General features: G+C 40.7%; 1 protein-coding gene across 1 annotated transcript in view; it reads right to left on the bottom strand.

The window, feature by feature from the left end:
* pdhx.L (pyruvate dehydrogenase complex component X L homeolog) overlaps positions 1 to 23,960 on the bottom strand; it is a 50,663-nt gene that overhangs the window by 23,834 nt on the left and 2,869 nt on the right. Inside the window, 4 exon segments of the mRNA NM_001093954.1 lie at positions 5,375 to 5,473; positions 7,304 to 7,467; positions 16,693 to 16,793; positions 21,006 to 21,089. Coding sequence (NP_001087423.1) covers positions 5,375 to 5,473; positions 7,304 to 7,467; positions 16,693 to 16,793; positions 21,006 to 21,089 — 448 coding nt within the window.

Below are 23,960 nucleotides of genomic sequence, written 5' to 3' on the forward strand. Positions count from 1 at the left end.
TGTGTGTGAACACCATCAGCACAGCCGTTCATCGGCAGCCAGGAAGAATAACGTGTTAATGGAAGACTGGGCAGTAACTTGCTCCTCTTTCATTTAATTTCTCACTTCTCTCCCTCGTCAGCTTTCAGTGTGATTAATAGCAGCTCCTGCTAAACCCTGGGAATCCATGTCAGAAAATCTATTTATGTTGCCCAGTGATATATGGTGTGTTTGTGTGCAAAAGCGCGCGGCACGCTGGTCTCGCTGCTGAATCCATTATGGATACGGCAGGGCAATGGTTAAACAGGCACAGCAGCAGAGCAGGTAATCACAGCAGGGGTATGAGCTCCTATTCCATGTAAGTGCTTAGGGATAGAATCCTAGTCTGCAGCCAATCAAAGATATATCCGCGGCAACCCAAAATGTATATTGTTCTCCTCTATGGTTTCTTTATACCTGATGACAAAGGGATGATTCAGCTTTCAGTTATATTTTAGTATGTTATAGAATGGCTAATTCTAAGCAACTTTTCAATTGGTCTTCATTATTTATAGTTTTTGAATTATTTGCCGTCTTCTTCCAACTCTTTTCAACTTTCCAACAGGGGTCACCGACCCCATCTTAAAAAATAAATGCTCTGCAAAGCTTCAAATGTATTCTTATTGCTACTTTTTATTTCTCCCCTTTCTATTCAGCCCCTCTCCTATTCATATTCCAGTCTTGGTCAAATCAATGAACGGTTGCTAGGGAAATCTAGGATTCAGATTGTTGGGATTGCAACCTGGAGAGCTGCTGAATAAAAAGCTAAATAACTCAAAAGCCACAAGTAATAAAAAATGAAAACCAATTGCAAATAATCTCAGAACATCCCTCTTTACATCATACTAACAGTTAATTTAAAGGGGAACAACTCCTTTAATATATATAAGATCACTTTGTAGAAGCATTACATCATGCAAATATATTCTGATGCCCCGATAAGAGTAATTTGTATTTAAAGGTCTTTATTTAACTTGCAAATGGAATGTTTGTCCCTAAAGGACAGGGATTAAATTATATGTGTGTGTGAGACGGGCAACGTTTACAAAATATCCCATAGAGAACACAGTATTGCTTAGAATTCATGAACAGGAGGGGTGTTTGGGGCCACAGCACATGACCAGGGAGGGCAGATAAACCCCCGAAAGGTTAATATAGTGGAGTCTATTCGGAAGAACCGAAAGAGCCCAGGGCAGGAAAGACGGTAGTAAATTTACTATACGGAGATAGCTGTGCTGTTTCTGAAACCGTAAGCAGCTCCAGGCTGCCCCCTGCAGATTGTAAGGTTATGTATCAATTTTGGACAAAAAGCTGTACGAGAGTAGGAAGAATATGCCTTAAAGTATTGGTGCCTAGAATGGCAGTCTTAGGGACAAACGAGAAGATTCGGGAGATTTAGTCGCCCGGCGAAAAATCTCCTCTTCTTCAAGCGACTAATCGCCGCGAACTGCCTCCCTGCCGGCTAGAATCTAAATCACCGGCGGGATGGCACTCGGAGTGCTTCGTTTTCTGAAGTTGCATCACGTGGAAATTTCGGGCGACTTTGGAAAAACAAAGTGCCATCCTGCCGGTGATTTAGATTCTAGCCGGCGGGGAGGCAGTTCGGGGAGATTTGTCGAGATTTATCGCCGAGCGACTAATCGCACCGAATGTTCTCGTCTGTCTCTGCCCTAAAAGGGGTTGTACGCCTTTAAAATAACTTTTAGTATGATGGAGACAATGATATTCTGGGACAATTTGCAATTGGTTTTCATTTTTTATTATTTACGCTTTTTGGGTTATTTAGCCTGTTTTGCTTCCAATAAGGATGAATTATATCTTAGTTTGGATCAAGTACAATATACAGGTATGAGATCCGTAATCCACAAACCCAATATCCAGAAAGCTTCGAATTACTGGAAGGCCATCTCCCATAGGCTCCATTTGATCCAAATACAGGTATTGGACCTGTTATCCAGAATGTTCGGGATCTGGGGTTTTCTGGATAAAGGATCTTTCCGTAATTTGGATCTCCATACCTTAAGTCTACTAGAAAATGATATAAACATTAAATAAACCCAATAGGCTGGTTTTGCTTCCAATAAGGATTAATTATATCTTAGTTAATTATTTCCTTTTTCCGTGTAATAATAAAACAGTCGCTTGTACTTGATCCCAACTAAGATATAATTAATCCTTATTGGAAGCAAAACCAGTCTATTGGGTTTAATGGACGTTTACATGGTAAGGAGATCCGAATTACAGAAAGAACCCTAATCTGGAAAACCCCAGGTTTGAGCATTCTGGATAATAGGTTCCATACCTGAACTTTTTTTTTATTACAGAGAAAAAGGAAATCATTTTTAAAAATGTGGATTATTTGGATAAAATGGAGACTATGGGAGATGGCGTTTCTGTAGCTTTTTGGATACCAGGTTTCCGGATAAGGGATCCCATACCTGTACACAGAGAAGGAGTACACACTTTGCTGTATAATGTAAAAAATAAAAGGGTAATAGAGCTATGATTTATGTAGAATTCCACCATATACATGTGCAGCCCTTCCCCCTACCGTGGAATATAATGACTTTATACACCAAGGAAACACCATTAATATTACATATAGGGTCTCCTTAAAGGCACGGTACAATTCCTTGCAACGTAGTGTTTATCCTTTCCCGTATTGTATTCAAATTACTTTTATAGGACATATTAAAAAAATGCAGCCTAATAGTTATTTGGCTTTGTAATTACAGCAAATGTGCTCGGATAATGATGGCATGAATAAATGGGGGAAGGGGGGTACGAATTTAGCAGTTTCTAAAAATACATCTTTCCTGCTTATTTGTAATTCAGCCAGAAGTAACAGGAGACCCCCCGGGGGTTTTCGATTTAGAAAAAAGCTTTTTACTGGGTTAGAAGACAGCCCCCTCTGCTCAAAGGAGGAGGGGTATTATTTAAAGGGGTGGTTTACCTTTAAGTTAACCGTTAGCATGTTATAGAATGGCCAATTCTAAGCAACTTTCCAATTGGCCTTCATTTATTCTTTTGTATAATTTCTGAGTTATTTGCCTTTATCTTCTAACTCTTTCCGGCTTTCAAATGGGGGTCACTGACCCCATCTAAGAGGCAAATGCTCTGTAAGGCTACAAATGTATTGTTATTGCTACTTTTTATTACTCATCTTTCTATTCAGGCCTCTCCTATTCATATTCCAGTCTCTTATTCAAATAAATGCATGGTTGCTAGGGTCATTTGGACCCTAGCAACCAGATTGCTGAAATTACAAACTAGAGAGCTGCTAAATAAAAAGCTAAATAACTCAAAAACCACAAATAATAAAAAATGAAAACCAATTGCAAATTGTCACAGAATATCACATCATATTCACAGTTAATTTAAAGCTGAACAAACCCATTTAACCATTACAACTTCGGAGAGCAATCCAATTATTTTCAAGAATAGTAAACGAGGAGCAGCGGCTTTGGGGTAATGATTTCCACGTTTGGTGGCGGGGAGACGAGAGCGGATTCTTCTGTAATGCCCAGGGGGCAGGGGGTATTTTTGGCACATAAAGGGACAATGTAAACCGAGTGTTTCATGCTGAAAATACAATAATTGTTTTTTTCCTTGGGATGAATTAGAGGATCAAACAAACTCATTTTGTTCAAAGAAAACATTAAATTAAAAAAAAAAAAAAAAACATCAAATAAACGAATTTTGCGAAAGATGTGAAGGGGCCGTAATGCCCGGGGGTACCAATTAAATGGATGTTTTTGTTACCATGGCAACTCACCAACAGTTCGGCTGTTATAAATCCCTAGGGATGAAGGGGGGGGTGTTAGTTTAATAATTTAGTGGAATTGAGAAAATGTGAATTAATGCGACACTGACATAATGACCGACCCTGCAGCTAAAAGTCCGACAACTATGACGGACATAAAATCAATGGCGCTGAGGGGTCACGCAGGATTATCCAGGTCACATGGGTTTCAGTCAGGTGAAGACACTGGTTTGGAGCCTGTTGGTTCCGGTAGAAACATGTTCATGTAAATACACTGGATTATTACACGGGTATCCGTTATGCAAACAGCTCAGAATTAAGGAACGGCAGTCTATTAATAGAGTTCATTTTATCCAAATAATGCAAATTTGTAAAAATTATTTCCTTTTTCTGTGTAATAATAAAACAGTAGCTGGTACTTGATCCCAACTAAGATATAATAAATCCTTATTGGAAGCAAAACCAGCCTATTGGGTTTATTTCATGTTTATATGATTTTCTAGTAGACTTAAGGTATGAAGATCCAAATTACAGAAAGATCGGTTATCTGGAGGCCCCCAGGTCCAGAGCATTCTGGATAGCAGGTCCCATCACTGTAATAATTAAACAGTAGCTTGTACTTGATCCCAGCTAAGATGTAATTAATCCTTATTGGAATCAGAACTAGCCTATTGGGTTTATTTAGGGGCAGATTTATCAAAGGTCGAAGTGAAAATTCTAATTTTTAAATTCGAATTTCGAGTTTATTTTAGTGTAATTCGACTAGGGAATAGTCCAAATTCTATTCATATTTTTAAAAAAAAATCGAAATTCGAATTTTGAAAATTTATCATGAACTGTCTCTTTAAGAATTCAAATTCTACTATTTGCCATCTAAAACCTGCCGAATTTGTGTTTAGGCTATGGGGGACCTCCTACAGTCAATTTGGAGTCGTTTGGTGGACTTATTTTTTAATTTTTTTGGTGAAAAAATTCCAAATCAAATTCGATCTAATTTGCAGCTCAATTCTATTCGCACGTTTTAGATTTTAGATTTAGATTGCTTTAATAAATTTCAGTTGCCAGTTATGTTTGTCTGTGTCCAATCAACTTTGAAGTGGACAGAGTTAGAACCAACCTGTAGCCAATCAGAACATGATACAAATGGGAACAGAACCAACCTGCTACCCACAAATAACCTTAAAACCAAAAGTGATGTCACAATGGATCCTCTGTCGCTCCGGTGGTGCCGCCTAATGCTGCAACTGCCGCCAAATGGTCGCTTTACTTGTACAGGTATGGGACCGGTTATCCAGAATGCTCAGGACCTGGGTTTTCTGGATAACGGGTCTTCATACGTTAAGTCTACTAGAAAATCATGTAAACATTCAATAAACCCAATAGGCTGGTTTTGCCTCCAATAAGGATTAATTATATCTTCGATGGGATCAAGTACAAGCGACTGTTTTATTATTACACAGAAAAAGGAAATCATTAAAACTTAATTATTTGATTAATATGTGGAGATGGCCTTCCCCTAATTTGTAGCTCTCTGGATAACAGGTTTCCGCATAATGGATTCAACACTGTACTGGTACATTAAAATCCACATACTCTTTTGTGATTATTCCTCGAGGCCCAGAGGGGGTGATGGAACCAGTGTCTAGCCCATGCGTATCAATGATGTGTCGAGCTGCGGGACTCATGCGAAGCCTGTGGAAGGAGGAAGAAACAATTTAGTTATATATGGCTCAATGGTTAGTATTGCTGCACGGCACAACTAGGGGTCCTAGGTTTGATTCCAGCCATGCAGCTATTAGCAAGGAGTGTGTATGTTCTATCCCTGTCTGTCTTTCCTCCCACTCTCTAAAAGCAGGTTAATTGGCTCCTAATAAAACTAGGGATGCACCGAATATACCATTTTGGATTCGGCCGAAACCTTCGCGAAAGATTCGGGTAAATAACGAACAAAATCGGAATCCAAATTTGCATATGCAAATTAGGGGTGGGAAGGGGGAAACCATTTTTTACTTCCTTGTTTTGCGACAAAAAGTCATGCGATTGCATATGCAAATTAGGATTCAGATTCGGTTCGGCCGGGCAGAAGGATTCACCGAGTCCCAAACCGTATCCTGGATTCGGTGCATCCCTAAATAAAACTGACCGAATGTGTGGGAATATGATGGGGGCTTTAGCACAAATCTCGGACACATGGGGGCAAATTCACTAACCTGCGGAAATTCGCCAGCGCCGGCTTCGCTCACAGCGCAACACTTTGCCAGGCTAGATTCGCCAGGACAACACTAATTCACTAAAATCTGAAGTTGCATTCAGGGCGCTGAACTCTGGCGAAGTTGCGACAGTGTTACTGCGCCAAGCGAAGTTGCGCTACTGTTGGCTAATTTGCATATGGTGGGAAGTGAAAGTTGAATGGACGTATATGTTGCAGCAAATACATTACACTACACAAGCCCAGGGAACCTTAATAAAATAAAGTTGTTACAATGTCCTACACATGTGCCCAGTGTATAGTTTATGTGCCAGATGGAGGAGCCCGGGTACCCAGCCTATCACCATGAAAAAGTAAAAGACGCCAGCGTTTTTTGGGACTTTTTTCAACTAGAAATTGAAGAAGCCCTATACACTCCAGTGCACTTCGCCTGGTCTGAGCTGATGAAGGCAAGTCTGGCGGAACAGGTAACGTTCAGTAAAATGCGCATCTTAGTGAATTTGCGAAGTAACGTTTTTTCGCCAGAGCAAAACTTCGCGTGGTGCTAGAGTCTATCTCCTTCGCTAGCAAAGTTACGCCTGCGACCGTTAGTAAATTGGTGATATCCCAAAATGACGTCACGCTGGCGAATTTTCGTTAACATTAGTCACTTCGCCCTTAAGTGAATTTCCCCCATGGATCCATAATTCAGTGTTTTTATTAATGTTGGATCTCTTTAATGTTTTGCCTAAATTGCCCGGGGCTGGCCAGGTTTGTGATTCTATATTATATATTATAAGGAGCTGTAAAACAGCTTAAAGATGGATCAGCATGGAGTGCGTGACTCCCATGATGCAACTGGTGCTGTTTAATTAAGAACACGGTTATGATTTTCACACCATCAAGTGTTCACCACTCTGTAGATAAAACCAGGAAATTGCACTTCAGCAGGTGAGAGAGGAATGGGCAAAATTATTTATAGTATTTTATTATATATATATATATATATATATATATATATATATATATATATATATATATATATATATATATATATATATATATATATATATATATATATATATATATATATGTATGGTCTTATTGACACACATGCAGTATTAAAGGAGACATATATCCTCCATCACAACCTAATCTGAGCACTTTTACCGTTACGTTATTTTCTTAGCAGTCGGTGTTAATATTATGAATGTGTAGTTTACTGGACAATACTTTGGTAACTATATCCACTTTAGTTATTTGTGGCACCCCTCCTATTTCGGATTTCTAGAAGGATAAGACTTGCAAAGCGTTACACAGGCCGGGAGACATACCCACGTTTTGCCACTGGGGCCACATTGGCGATTTTTGTGGCTGCAGCGACCGTGGTCGGAGAGACTTTAACACTGGGAACGTCCACTTGCTTCCAGTCTTGCCCTTCTTCCACCAGCAGAGCGATTAAAGAGCCAAGACGCACGTTCTTGCTGCCCTCCTCCACCTGCAGGACACAATATTTACATTAGAACGGAAACAACAGAAACACTCAGCAATCACGCATCGCCAGAGCCGAGCGTCTATTCGTGTAACGACCATCTGGTCTTAAAAATCTCATTAATAAATACGTTAATCTCGTTTGTGCAGTTCAAACTGATGATTTATGTGCAGATAAACAGGATTGCAGGCGAGAGAGAGAGATATTATTGTTTACACAGCGAGCCTGCAGAAATGTCCCTGCTGCAATAAGGGAGTCGTGTCACCCCTGGGATGATTTTACTTTCCTTTCCTTTTTAACAACCCATAACAATTTAAAGAACTAAAGAGAATCTATAGTAATGCGGTTTTGTATATAGTGAACTTACTGTACCAGCCCAGAGATCTAGTAGCCCTATAACAGTAATGATCCAGGACTTCAATAGTTGTCGCCAGCAGCTCCCCATCTTGGATCTTGTTAGGCATCTCTTGGGAGTCAGTGGCACTGCACATGCTCAGTGGGCTCTGGGCTGCTGTTGGGAAGCTAAACTTAGGGGGAAGTGATGTGCGGGTTTGGTTTCACCCAACCCAACACAAGCCCGTCCGCACCCGCCTCCTCCCCTCTATTCATAGGCCCAATCCTCCCTGATGATGTTACAAAAGGGGCGGGAGTGACGAGTGAGCACCTATAAAAATAGAAGCAGGAAGCTGCTGGTGTAAGGTCGTGACCCAGGAAATGCTGAAGTCAGCCTGCACCCATCTGACCTGTGGGTGTTGGGCCGGCCCATACATTACTATTAGCGGATGTGGGAAATCATCAGGCAGAAAGTGAGGTTCATCTGTAATAGAATTCAAAGCTACATTATTATTATGATTATTATTTTCCACGGCACGGATTTCTGAGCTGCCATGTAATGTGACTCTGAATTCATTAATAATCAGCCTTGTATTGTGACTGTTGTATTGTAGATTAGGGATGCACCGAATCCAGGATTCGGCTGAATCCTTCTGCCCAGCCGAATCCAAATTTTCATATGCAAATTAGGGGAGGGAAATCGCGCGACTTTTTGTCACAAAACAAGGGATACGCAAATTAGGATTCAGGTTCAGTATTCAGCCGAATCTTTCGCGAAGTATTGGGGGGGCTCAGCCAAATGCAAAATAGTGGATTCGGTGCATCCCTATTGTAGTTATACTGTATATTATGAGTGGGTCCCTAAGCTCAGTAAGTGACAGCAGCAAAGAGCATGTGCAGTGAATCAGTCGAAAAGAAGATAGGGAGCTACTGGGGCATCTATTGGGAGACAGATCTGCATCAGATCCCTGCAAAAGGGCAGTGGGGGGCTTGGGCTGGTACATTTCTAGTCCGATTCTTTTTTAATCCTTCTAATATTCTTATATTTTTTGTACTTTTTATTTATGTATTAATAGGACAACAGGGTATTTTTGGCCAATGGCAAAGAGGTAAGTTGAGGTACTGGTAAGTGCCCACATATATGCCATAATATTTAGCTTTCTTTTTTTAGTCTACAGAAACACACAGAGGGAGAGAGCCAGCATTTCGGAGATGTCCATTCCACTACAAAGGGAGCAGAAAAGCAGCTTATTCCATTCTGCCTGTCAAAATGGAACTATTGATTGTGCTCCCTGCCTGGTATCAGAAATCTGATAAATAGCACCTATTGACCCGCTGGTGTTCCAGGCACAATATCTACAGCTGCTGTTAAACGTTGGATCAATGAAACTGATCTTCCCAGCTGTTGTGCAACGAACGATCAGGGGATATAAAATTCCTAAATATCCCCTAAGTCTCCACCCCCCCCAACAAAATTGAGAATAAATGAATCCACTTATACCAGGGGTTAAGGGTAGAGGCACACAATGCTATTCGGTGGGCGACAAATCTCCCAGAAAGCTGTATGTTTGCCTGTGTTATATTCTCTCCACTGCTGGTTCTGACTCCAGAAACAATGAAGCAAATGGATTAACAGATCAGAAGAAGAACAGACTTTCATACCTCCCAACATTTTAGAAGTAAAAAGAGGAGCAAAATTTTTTTCCGCACGTAGAGCAGTGAAATTTTTGACCACGCCCTTTCTGTGGCCACACCCTCTAATTACCATGTTCATTTTACAAAATTTGGTAGGTTATGAAAGTTTGAAACTATTTCTCCTTATCTAAAATGTTTTTTTTTTGTGTCTCAAAATTGTTACAAAGTATCTTATTTGCACCTGTTAGCTGTTCTGGGCTCTCTGCTAAAAGCCAATTAAGTTACAAACGTTGTTTCTTTTTGTGGCTGTTCAGTGCATAGAAAATAGGGACTTTCCAGTACAAATGAGGGACTGCCGGTTGAGCTGTCAAAAGAGGGACTGTCCCTCCGAAAAAGGGACAGTTGGGAGGAATAGACTTTTCAAGAGGCAGAGCCAGAGAAAAGGATACGGAAATGCTGCTTTCAATACGAATTACATTTACAAATAAATAACTTTAAATCCAATGCAAATGTGTAATTAATATATACAGAGAAGTTCATTAGTTATCGTTTTCCTTCATTATGCAGAAGCAGTTATTGGACAGAGACCCCTTGTAATGCAGTCACTTGATAACCCAGTGTCATTTTTAGATTAGGGATGCACCGAATCCAGCATTCGGTTCGGGATTCGGCCTTTTTCAGCAGGATTCGGCCGAATACTTCGGCCCGGCCGGAACCAAATCGGAAACCTAATTTGCATATCCAAATTATGGGAGGGGAGAGGGAAATTGCGTGACTTTGTCACAAAACAAGGAAGTATAAAATGTTTTTTCCTTCCCGTCCCTAAATTAAGATTCAGATCAGTCGAATCCTTCGTGAAGGATTCGGGGGTTCGGCCGAATCCAAAATAGTGGATTCGGTGCATCCTTAATTTAGATTGCAAGCTGCACGGGCTAGGAAATTAGAGCTCCTGATTAACCGGTACAGATCTGCATGCAACAACAATAAATATTATAAGGCAATATGGGACTCCATAAAAGCAGCATAGGGAAGAGTACTTAATGCAGAACACAGGCTAATGAAATGAAAAGAAATGCATTCTGAGCTAAACTGCAAAGCGGAGAGACAGGCATATAAATAAAAGGAACATTTGGCTCGTTCAGAATGCAAATTGCTAGAGAAGCATACAATGCACATCAACATTCTGTATGTCAGTCTGGAGGCAACTGGCACGAGTCGTGAGCACAGAAAGGCCAAGTCAGGTTGGTCGTGTTCTTCTCAAAGGAGAAATCTGCTGGAACTAATTTGTTATTCAGGGTGAAATCCACATAAATGGTCTAAAACATTTTCCTTAATATATCTATATACCTTAGATACATATAAAAGTACGGGGCTTATTCAATATATAGAGAATCATAGGGACCTTAGATTGTAAGCTCCGTTAGGAGAAGGGACTGATGGGAATGTGATAGGGAGCTTAGATTGTAAACTCACTGGGGCAGGGGCTGATGGGAATATGATAGGGACCTTAGATTGTAAGCTGACTGGGGCAGGGGCTGATAGGAATGTGATAGGAACCTTAGATGTTAAGCTCCGCTGGAGAAGGGACTGATGGGAATTTGATAGGGACATTAGATTGTAAACTCACTGGGGCAGGGGCTGATGGGAATATGATAGGGACCTTAGATTGTAAGCTGACTGGGGCAGGGGCTGATAGGAATGTGATAGGAACCTTAGATGTTAAGCTCCGCTGGAGAAGGGACTGATGGGAATTTGATAGGGACATTAGATTGTAAATTCACTGGGGCAGGGGCTGATGGGAATGTGATATGGAGCTTAGATTGTAAGGTGATTGGGGCAGGGACTGATAGGAATGTGATAGGAACCTTAGATGTTAAGATCCGTTGGAGAAGGGACTGATGGGAATTTGATAGGGACCTTAGATTGTAAGTTCACTGGGGCAGGGGCTGATGGGAATGTGATATGGAGCTTAGATTGTAAGCTGACTGGGGCAGGGACTAATAGGAATGTGATAGGAACCTTAGATTATAAAATAAACTGGGGTAGGAGCTGATGGGTATGTGATAGGGACTTTAGATTGTAAGCTTTGTTGGGGCAGGGACTAATAGGAATGTGATAGGGACCTTAGATTGTAAGCTCCACTGGGGCAAGGACAGTTGGGAATGATGTGCAGCAGTTTCTCCTAAATGGTACATTGACTGGGAAATCTGGAGGGGACACACAAATTAACAAATAAACAATTGCAGTCTGTGTACATAAGAGGAGCGGGTTTTTAAGAGCAGCTTAATGGCTTCATCATGAGATGTAAACAGAATAAAACGAGTCTGTGGGCACAGAGGGTTATACTGTTTTTAGACCCATGTGGGTCATTACGGGTTAGATACGCACGAATATCAAGCCTGCTGTTATAGAGGCAACAGTAACCATGTGTTGTTAGCAGTTGTGCCCAGCCCAAAGGCCCCCTGAAAGCACCACGGGGGTTATAAACGATAGCCGAGATGTTTCACTAGAATTACTCGCGAGGTCTCAGATGCTGAAAGCCAAAAATGTGTTGGCCCCATAGCTAAGAACAGGGGGCAGCGAAGGCAACTACAGCAAGAAGCAAATAAAACAGATAGGAGCACAGGGTAGAACTTTGTGTAGCTGAAGAAAGAAGGAGGTGGGTTATCCGAAGGGTTAATTGTTCGGCTTAAAGGGGGTGTATTACCCCATCTCAGCCCAGTTAATCAGCAAGGGGGACACAGTAGACAGAGGGGATCTCCACGCTGGTTCTTGCCCTTGTATACCAGTTGTTTGTCTGTTCTATACAGAGATATTTTAGGGTACACCATATAATCTAGGCAGTGTCAGAATGGGGTTGCTGGTGACCGCGGGGGGGGGGGGACCACCACGATTTATCCCGGCACCTCCTGGGAAATGTAAAATTGGGGTTCTACTGTAGGTGTAACCAAAAGATCAGCACGAGGGTCATTTAGGGTGAGAATCTGAAGCAAACACGTATGTGCTGTCCTACGTGTTCTTGCAAATATGGCGGATATAGACATGTATATATGTCTTTTGTCTTGTTATGAGCTAAGAGGAGTCCTGGTCAAATGCAGAACCTCAAAAGGGGAGTCTGAACTAAAAGAAGTCTGAAATCATCTGGTCTATGTTATAATCATCTATTTATGTACAGTAACTATCTATGTCAGAAAATGGAATTCCCAGGATCCAGTTAGGATGGAATATGTTTCCTACTTAAAGGAGAAGGGAAGCTACGGAGGCATTTTTAGCCAATAGATTAGTGCAAGAATGTTATATTTATTCTGTAGATTGTTTTACCATACCTGATTAAACAGCTCTAGAAGCTCTCTGTTTGTGTAGGATAGCAGCTGCCATATTAGCTTTGAGAGACATCACTTCCTGCCTGATTCTCTCCCTGCTCACTCATAGCTCTGGGCTCAGATTACAGCAGGGGGGGGGAGGAGCAAACTGAGCATGCTCAAACCCTAGCCCTGGAGGTTTAAGCTGAAAACAGGAAGTCTGATACAGAAGCCCATGAGTACACAATAGAAGGAAAGAAATGTGCTGTTTCTTTTGACAGAGGACTACGAGCAGCATTACTTTGAGGGGTTACTGGTGTATTTATATAGACCTTTCTGATAAAGCTTACTTAGTTTTAGCCTTCCCTTCTCCTTTAAAAGGGTTGTTCACCTTTAAATAAACTTTTAGTATGACGTAGAGAGTAATATTCTCATTTCTCAATTTGCAATTGGTTTTCATTTTTTATTATTGGTGTTTTTTTTTTAGTAATTTAGCTTTTTATTCAGCAGTTTGCAGTTTTAGCCATCTGGCTGCTGGGGTCCAAATTCCCCTAGCAACCATGCATGGATTTGAATAAGAGACTGGAATATGAATAGGAGAGGCCTAAATAGAAAGAGGAGTAATAAAAAGTAGCAATAACAATACATTTGTAGCTTTACAGAGCATTTGTTTTGTTTTTTTAGATGGGGTCAGTGACCCCCATTTGAAAGAAGCCAAAAAATATAAATAATAAAGGCCAATTGAAAAGTTTAGAATAAGCCATTTTTAAGCATACTAAAAGTTACTTTAAAGGAGAACCACCCTTTTAAAGCTGGAAGCAGTTACCCAAGATTTTGTCTGCCAATGGGATTTTGAGCATTAAAGCATCAGAGTCTGGCCTGCCCCAGAGTAAAGGGTTAACAAATGGACTCCTGCTCTGTTCTTTCTGGCTGCAGCTACCAATCCTTAGGGATATAAATCTCACTATTAACATCAGCCTGAGCTCTAAATATTTCAGAAGTCAGAATATGCATCTGGCCCCTGAGCTAGTCCCAAGAGCTGTCGCTTGTGAAGAAAATCCTAATGACATTCCAAAGAAAGGACACAGGGGGTCACACAGTGTAAAAAGGACAGAGACTAAAGAAAATCTATATCGAATTTCGTTGCAAGCCGGCTCCAGAAATAACATTTATGGCTTTCCCACTGGGAGAAGTATGGCTCCCATAGACTCCATTTTATCCAAATAATCCAAATTTTTAAAAATGATTTCCTTTTTCTCTGTAGTAATAAAACAGTACCTTGTTCTTGATCCCAACTAAGATATGATGTTATAAAACGACCAATTCTAAGCAATTTTTCAATTGGTTTTCATTATTTATTTTTTATAGTTTTATAGTTATTTGTCTTTTTCTTCTGATTGTTTGCAGCTTTCAAATGGGGGTCACGGACCCCTTCTAAAAAAAACCACAAATGTTCTGTAAGGCTACAAATGTATTGTTTTATTACTAATCCTTCTATTCAGGCCCCTCTCCTATTCATATTCCAGTCTCTTATTCAAATCAATGCATGGTTGCTAGGGTAATTTGGGCCCTAGTTACCAGACTGATTAAAATGCAAACTGAAGAGCTGCTGTATAAAAAGCTAAATAACTCAAAAACCTTCAATAATAAAAAATGAAAACCAATAGCAAATTATCTCAGTATATCACTCTCTACATCAGAATAAAAGTTGTCTCAAAGGTGAACAACCCCTTTAAAAAAAATAAAATTCAAATTCGAATCAATTTTTTTTTTGGGTGAAAAACTGTAAATTGATTGTAGGAGGTCCCCTATAGGCTAAAACACCAATTCGGCAGGATGCCGAATCGGAATTCTTAAAGGGACAGTAGATGATAAATTTCAAATTTTTCTTAAATTGTAATCGATTTTGGACTATTCCCTAGTCAAATTACAATTTAAATTTAAAAATTAGAATTTTCAAATTGACCCTTTATAAATCTGCCCCTACAAGATAACACAATGGTGAACAATCCCTTTAAGACTACTAAAAACCATCATTTAAGAATATTAGACCTATCTGCTTATAATGGACGCTTTGTCTCAAGTAATTCAGAGCTTTCTGGATAATGGATTTCCAGATAAGGGATGCATGACAGGCCCTGGGTTAAAATGACTTATGCAGGGTACTGGTTGGCAGACTCTACTTGCGTCCCTGTTTAACAGAATCACCAACTGAAACGAGTGGAAAAATAATAGAAAATCTATTTATAAATATTTATTGGAAGAAGCCTTTTTTACAACCCATTCCAGGTTTCGTATTGGCACAAAACAGATGGTAAAGTAGAATTGTTTATGGAGCATCACCATCCCACTCTGCATTTCAATTGAATATACACAGGTGGGAGCTGCCTGGGGTGTTACCAATGCGTTCATCATGTTTTATCAAAGAGTTATTTTTGCCTTTTCCAGATACAGGACACAAGGATCCGCTGGGATTAAATCGTGCAGAGCCACTAGGGCTGCAGCTGTCAATTATTTTCGCATTCTTGAAAAGAATTCAGCATTTCAGGTACTAAATAAATCTGGACACAGTGTATTCCAGCTCTCTCACTAAACCAGACCCAGAGTAATGTAAAGAGCTGCAAATGGGCTCCTACTTCACATACAATCTAAATAACCTGTGAATTATCTCCTTATAATACACAAAGGTCACATTATCCCCATTATGTACCCACATTATAGGGGGTACATTATTCCTTATAATACATGAGTGATACTCAGAGTTCCCTGTATAACTCAGCCTGCAGCCTTGTGCCTTTATATGGTCACAGAACAACCCCTCAGTGACTTCTAATATCCTTATCATTTACAGTAGGGGGTACATTATCCCTTATAATACATGAGTGATACTCAGAGTTCCCTGTATAACTCAGCCTGCAACCTTGTGCCTTTATATGGTCACAGAACAACCCCTCAGTGACTTCTAATATCCTTATCATTTACAGTAGGGGGTACATTATCCCTTATAATACATGAGTGATACTCAGAGTTCCCTGTATAACTCAGCCTGCAGCCTTGTGCCTTTATATGGTCACAGAACAACCCCTCAGTGACTTCTAATATCCTTATCATTTACAGTAGGGGGTACATTATCCCTTATAATACATGAGTGATACTCAGAGTTCCCTGTATAACTCAGCCTGCAGCCTTGTGCCTTTATATGGTCACAGAACAACCCCTCAGTGACTTCTAATATCCTTATCATTTACAGTAGGGGGTACATTATCCCTTATAATACATGAGTGATACTCAGAGTTCCCTGTATAACTCAGCCTGCAGCCTTGTGCCTTTATATGGTCACAGAACAACCCCTCAGTGACTTCTAATATCCTTATCATTTACAGTAGGGGGTACATTATCCCTTATAATACATGAGTGATACTCAGAGTTCCCTATATAACCCATGTATGTATATATATGTGTATATATATATATATATATATATATATATATATATATAATGGCTCTATTGATATGATAAGCCACACAATAAGAACGATTTCCTATCTCTGCTGTTATCTATAAGCCAAAGCAATTGCAGCTATAAATGGCCTCTATAAATAGCCCTCCTGAGCACAAGAGAAACCCCCCCCCCCCCATCAGATGTAGATGAGCGGAGTTATTTTAGAAGGGTCTGCCAGGCATTTCGTGCTGCCAGCAGTCCTCAGCTTACTGGTGTGTGTAATAAAATCTAGACAAGGAATGAAAGATGCTTTTCTAAGTAAAAAGCGCCAGCGAAGGGGCCGCAGGCCACTGTGATTCTTTCCATCAGGAGTGTGATGATGATGGCACAGGAACAAAGAGGAGAATCCCAGAAAAAGCCAGTTCTGAAACGGCTGAATTTGTAGACACGATGCGGTCACATGGCCCTAATTATTGTATCTGAACAAAAAAACAGTTTTTGTTTTATTTATTTATTTACCAGAATTTTTGCCAGTACTCCGTCGTCGTTGGATTCCATGGTAACCACGGCTTTGTCCGTTTCGATTTCACACAGGGCATCTCCCGCGCTCACGCTCTCACCTTAAAGACAGCGACGTTTTAAAGAATGTTATTCATAAACAATACAGGTGTGGGATCCGTTAACCGGAAACCCGGTATCCAGAACGCTCTGAAATACGGGAATGCCGCCTCCCAGAGACTCCATTTTATCCAAGCAATCCAAATTTTCCTTTTTTCTGTGTAATAATAAAACAGTCGCTTGTACTTGATCCCAACTAAGAAATAATTAATCCTTATTGGAAGCAAAACCAGCCTATTGGTTTTTTTTTAATGTTTACATGATTTTCTAGTAGACTTAAGGTATGAAGATCCAAATTACGGAAAGATCCGTTATCCGGAAAACCCCAGGTCCCAAGCATTCTGGATAACAGGTCCCATACTTGTATTTATACATCCGCATGCATAATGAAACAGTGATTTTATTAGTTGGTTATCAGCACACCGCCCGGCACGGACAACTAATTAGGGCCCCAATTTACCCCAAAATATACCTGTCCAAATAGTCCAAATGCCATCTATACCCAGTTAGGCCAAACATGCACCTAAGAACCCTCCCCCCCAGCAAGCATCTCTCCTTTCTGGACCTGCAAAATTGGGCCATTAAACATGTCAGAGACCTCCCACCTGTACGCCTAGAAAAAAAGAGCTCCAGCCGAACCGGCCGACTTATTGGCCATGGGAAAGAGAGCAGCCCAGGAGAAGTGAGAACATAGAGGGTAATAATGCAAATATAAAGCGAATGTATTGGAGTTTTTTTTTTTGTTTCCCCTTTAAAGGGCATGTAAAGGCAAAAAAAATAAAATCCCATTTTTACTTTCTTTAATGAAAAAGAAACATATCTCCAATATACTTAAATTAAAAAATGTGTATCGTTTTTATAAGAAACCTGACTGTATGCAGTGAAATTCTCCCTTCATTTAATGCTGTGGATAGGAATTGTCAGACAGTCCCTAACGGCTCTGCAGGGAAACAATCATACTTATGAACAGCAGGGGGAGCCCTCGCCTTACTTCCCAGCCATGCAGAACTCAAGCAGCTTTGTTTGTTTCCCTGTAGAGAAGTCGGCGACTGTGTAGAGATTTGTATTGGATTTTATTTTGCCTTTACATCCCCTTTACTGTTTCCAACTCCAGCTGCAGGGACAAAGATCATGGAGCCAGATTTAAACAGATAAACTGGGATTCTATTTGGAGGATAATTTGGCTGCAGCCACTGGTTCTGCAGAGTTGGAGAAAGTTTGTATTAAACAATACAAAAACTATAAAATCCACATTAGATTACATGACAACACAGGACCCAGTGCAGTCTGTATATTCTGATTATTAATCAGTCTTGCTGTATCGGCTTCTGACAGATATTATTTGACATGTGCTGTTTTGATCATTTATGACGATCCCTAAGCAGCCCAGACCACACTGAGCATGTGCACAGTCTTGGTCTTGCAAAGATGTATAACAAAGTTACAAGATGGTGACCCCCTGTGGCCAACTTTGAAAGCATAAATCATTTGTTTGATTAGGCTTGTGGTGCAGTAATTTTTATGTTTAGTATACAAGAAACAGCATTTCTAGCCTTATTCTATTTTAGACTTTACTTGCCCTTTAACCAGGGAAGGTTGATTTGCCGAACAAAGGTTTAAAGCTTGTGTCCTCTGAAAGACCCTCTAAACGGGTACAAAACACAGAGGTTTTCATTTGGATACAGCTGTGAGCAGGACGATAAATCCTATAAAGCACTTCACACCTCCAGCAACACTTCTTATGGGGGTGTAAACGCTTCTCACAATTAAAGGGCCAGTAACACCATAAAGTCAATTGGCAGTTACATATTTTATCAGCTTGTTCAGCAGCTGTAGATACAGTTAACAGCGAGAAGAAAGGTTTAATCCTAGATGCGCAGAGTAATAAATGGCACCTAACCCTTCTACTTACTAAAAGCATTTAATTCTTACAGTTTATCTGTTATGCAAATGTAGGCTTTACATCCCTAATGGAACATAAATGGGCCGTTATTATTATCTGAAGCAAACACACACAGTGGCTACCAGCATAGGATTAAAGTACATGACATTTAACTGCATATAGGAGCCATTTTTTCCCTGTGTTACTGAGATTACTTGGGATTCACTAGCAGAATGATTGACATTGCTGGTTACGTTAGCCAAAGTTTACGCTGTGCAACACTGCCTCCTGCTGGCTGCATAGAAACTCTACAATTGTTGGCTAGAAATGAACAGTAATGACAGTACAGATTTAATAAGGATTTGATTTTAAAGGGGAACTAAGATAGATTATATATATATATATATATCTTAGTTCCCCTTTAAAATATATATATAAATTTTATTTGGGGGGGGGGGTTACACAGACTACTTACCCAGTTTTAATTTATTTTTACCCTGAACAATTCCTTTAAAGGATGAGGAAAGCTATCAAAGTAGTTTATTGCAATTCATTAGCCACAATAGTGCAAATTATAAGACTATATTTATTCTGTAGAATGCTTTACCATACCTGTGTAAACTGCTCTTTCTCTGTGTATTTAGGATAGCAGCTGCCATTTTAGCTTGGTGTGACATCACTTCCTGCCTGAGTCTCTCCCTGCCCACTCATAGCTCTGGGCTCAGATTACAGAAGGGAGGAGAGGAAGGAGGTGGAAAAGGGAGGGGAGAGGGGGAGAGAGAAGCAAACTGAGCATGCTCAAGCCCTAGCCCTGGAGGTTTAAGCTGAAAACAGGAAGTCTGATACAGAAGCCCATGAGTACACAATAGAAGGAAAGAAATGTGCTGTTTCTTTTGACAGAGGACTCAGAGCAGCATTACTTTGAGGGTTTACGAGTATATTTAGGTGGACCTTTCTGATAAGGCTTACTTAGTTTTAGCCTTTCCTTCTCCTTTAAGGCTATTGCACTCTATACAGAGCTATACAGAGAAGGAATATTGTTTCTCTGTATATTTGCATTTATATACCTTTTAAGGGGTTGTTCACCTTTAAATTAACTGTTAGTATGCTATAGAGAGTGATATTCTGAGACAATTTGCAATCTGTTCTCCTTTTTTATTACTTGTGGTTTTTGATTTATTTAGCTTGTTATTCAGCATTTCTCCAGTCTGCAATTTCAGCCATCTGGTTGCTAGGGTCCAAATTACCCTAGCAACCATGAACTGATTTTATTATTAACATGTATATTATATAGCGCCAACATATTTCGCAGCGCTGTATTTGAATAAGGGACTGGAATATGAATAGGAGAGGACCTAAAAAGAAAGATGAGTAATAAAAAGTAGCAATAACTATAAATGTGTAGCCTTACAGAGCATTTGTTTTTTAGATGGGGTCAGTGACCCCCATTTGAAAGTTGGAAAGAATCAGAAGAAGGAAAATAATTCAAAAACTATACAAAAAGGAAAAATGAAGGCCAATTGAGAAGTTGCTAAGAACTGGCCATTCTGTTACATGTGAAAAGTTAACAAATGTGAACAGCCCCGTGAAGTATTAAACTGTGATGTGTGGGACAGCCTGATAACCGTGGGTCGTGCGGGTTCGGCCCGACCTCGCACCCCCCCTTTCTGGGCCCCTCCGTGCCCGCGGACCTTACAATGCCGGCTTAAACTTTTATAGACGCGCGCCTGCTCGACCCGCCCCTTTTGTGATGTCATCAGGGGCAGGGCGGGTCTATAAAAGGAACCCGGAAGTCGGGTGCAGGGAGGGCGGATATCGGGTGGGTGCAGGGAGGGAAAAACCCAACCCGCACATCACTGCTGCAAAGTTATAATACAGACAGAACTTTCCTTCATTGCATATTTATAATTAGGGATGCACCGAATCCACTATTTTGGATTTGACCGAACCCCCGCATCCTTCATGAAGGATTCTGCCAAATACCGAACCGAATCCGACTCCTAATTTGCATATGCAAATTAGGGGTGGGAAGGGGAAAACATTTTTTACTTCCTTGTTTTGCGACAGAAAGTCACGCGATTTCCCTCTCCGGCCCTAACTTGCATATGCAAATTAGGATTCGGTTCGGCCGGACAGAAGGATTTGGCGGAATCCTGCTGAAAAAAGGCCGAATCCCGAACCGAATCCTGGATTCGGTGCATCCCTATTTATATTCAAGATACAGGTTGGAACTGCCGTGTTTTCCCCAGAATGTACAGTATGAGAGTATAGTTGAGTGTTAGTACAGCACAGCAGAAGTGCGGAGGACAATGCCCCAATTAGAACGACTCACCTTCTTTTTTCAGCCACTTAACGATGTTTCCTTCTTCCATAGTGGGGGAGAGGGCTGGCATGGAGACCTGGACGCCGGGCACCCCTAGAGGAGAAGACAGATTTTAATCAGTTAGCATCTCTCTCTCAATAACTATCCATCATTTCTCTCTCTCTCTATTTATATTTATTACACACTCTCTCTATCTACCTAACTATCTCTTTATCCCTCTATCTATCCATCTATCCACTCTCTTTGTTTTTTTATTACTCTCTCCCCCTCTCTCTCCGAATAATTATCATCTCTCTATTTATAGTTATTACTCTCTCTCTCTCTCTATCTACCTATCAATCTCTTTATCCATCTATCATCTATCTACTCTCTTTGTTTTTTTATTACTCTCTCTCTCTCTCTCTCTCTCTCTCTCTCTAAATCACTATCATCTCTCTATTTATATTTATTACTCTCTCTCCATCTACCTTTCAATCTCTTTATCCCTCTATCAATCAATCTATCTATCTTTATATGCTACTACACCTGACAGCAGAGCAAGGCATTGAGGAGCAGAATAAACATGACCATCCCTGTGTAATAACCACTTCCCTGTGCCTCTGGGCAGCTTCTAGCACAGCATGTAAATTGCACCTGCCATAGAAACTGGTTGGCAACAATTGATTTTTAACTAACTCTATAATCGGTCTCCCTTTGCCACGGAGTTTAATTCAGATAAAAGAGAGGTTTGTGCTTTGCCAACACTCCCTAGCAGCGACATTAAGAAGCGAAAGGGTCCGTGGCCCAGGGACCAGCATGCCAAGAGTTACACCTGCTCAGAAGAAATCATGTCATGGGATTAGCAGGATTACACAGGGCCCGGTTTACAAGGTCAAAAACAGATGATTTCTTAAGTACGGCATGAGTTACACACACACAGCACAACCTGCCCTCCCACAGCTCAACATTACATCTATTTGCCCCACTTACACCTGTGCTGCTGCAAGAAAGCCCCAATTCACTAGACTTTTCCTAATGAGCGACTGTGGGATTCTGTTTAATTTCCCCTTTAAAGGGGTGGCTCATCTTTACTTTTAGTATGTTATACAATGACTAATTCTAAGCAACTTTTCAATTTGTCATCTTTTTTTATAGTTTTTGAATTATTTGCCTTCTTCTGACATTTTCCAGCTATCAAATGGGGGTCACTGACCCCAACTAAAAATAAAATACTCTGTAAGGCTACAAATGTGTTCATATTGCTACTTTTTATTAGTCCTCTTTCTATTTAGGCCTCTCCTACTCATATTGCAGCCTCTTACTCAAATCAGTGCATGGTTGCTAGGGTCATTTTGAACCTAGCAACCAGATGGCTGAAATTGCAAACTGGAGAGCTGCTGGATAAAAAGCTAAATAACTCAAAAACCACAAATAATAAAAAAATAGAAACCAATTGCAAATTGTCTCAAAATATCCCCCTCTACATCATACTCACAGATGATTTAAAGGTGAACAACCCCTTTAAAGGAATTGTTCAGTGTAAAAATAAAAGCTGGGTAAATAGATCTAACTAATATAGTTAGTTAGCCAAAAATGTAATGTATAAAGTCTGGATGAGTAGAATAATAGCCACAATACTACTTCTTACTCTCTTGGTTTCCACTGATTGGTTACCAGGCAGTAACCAATCAGTGACTTGAGGGGAGGGGCACATTGATCATAACTGTTGCTTTTGAATCTGAGCTGAATGCTGAGGATCAATTACAAACTCACTGAACAGTTATGTCCCATGTGAACCCCTTATAGTCACTGACTAACTCAGAGTTAGAGAGCCGAAAAGAAGGAAGTAGTGTTCTGGCTATTATGTTACACATCCAGTCACTTAGCCTTTATAAATTACATTTTTGGCTAACTAACTATATTATATCCATTTTTTATTTTGCACAACCTATCTATTTAACCAGTTTTTATTTTTACACTGAACTGTTCCTTTAACACATTCCTTAGCAAGAGTCCAGCATAGGAATCTTTCATTTACTGTAATCGGGTTATGGCCAACTGACTCCAGCCACCTGATGTTGGTACATTGCTCAAAATACAAGATGCAAAATGACAAAATGTTGTTGTTGTTTTTTTGGTTTTTTTACAACCTCCATTGTGGATAAATTACAAATTACAAAGCAAACCTAGCTGGTGGCTGCGTTTAGCATTCCCACTGAGCCCGGAAACAGCAGCGGGGAAGGGAGAGGGTAATTTCCACTGTCTTTTTGTATCTGCAGCTTTGTGTGTTTATCTATAGGAATGTCTGTGTATGATACACACACACAGAATACAGTATGGGTGCATGTGTGTTTATGATGAATGAGGAAGCAAAAGAGAAGCTGGGGGATGTGAACAGATGAAGAGTCAGCTGATAATCTGATCTACACACCATTTTACCATTACACTATTCCTGGACCCCCTCTTGAGGGTTGACCTCATTTTATCGGATTCGCTGCAGGCCGGGGGTAAAGCAGCCACAACATAATAAAATATGGCCAGTTACTGCCACCTACTGTACAGAACGCACACAGCAGCCAAGAACTACAGGCACCACATCAATGTAGGGCTTTTGGCTCATTATTCTGTAGTTATGAATTATCAGACACTTCCAACATGAAAGCTGTAACCTTGTTATGAGCTAAGGGGGCCCAGTCTGAAGGTCAGTTAGGGGGAGATTTGGGGTGAGTGCTTATTTGTGCCCTGGGTACACCTGGAACTATAGCAGGGTTACTGTTACCAGTGTCGGACTGGCCCGGCGGGACACCGGGAAAAAACCCGGTGGGCCCCGACCCTCATGGGCCCCCGCCGGGCCAGACCACCTCTCTCCATTCACAAATCGGAAAGAAAAAACTGCGCCGCGCAGCCTGCGCATGCGCCGAAGCGGCGAGTACAGCATCGTGCGTGCGCGCTGAGCGCACCAGAATGCGTGCGCGCCGGCGCACT

Source organism: Xenopus laevis, chromosome 4L (assembly GCF_017654675.1).
Source record: "Xenopus laevis strain J_2021 chromosome 4L, Xenopus_laevis_v10.1, whole genome shotgun sequence".
NCBI classification, from domain to species: Eukaryota; Metazoa; Chordata; class Amphibia; order Anura; family Pipidae; genus Xenopus; species Xenopus laevis.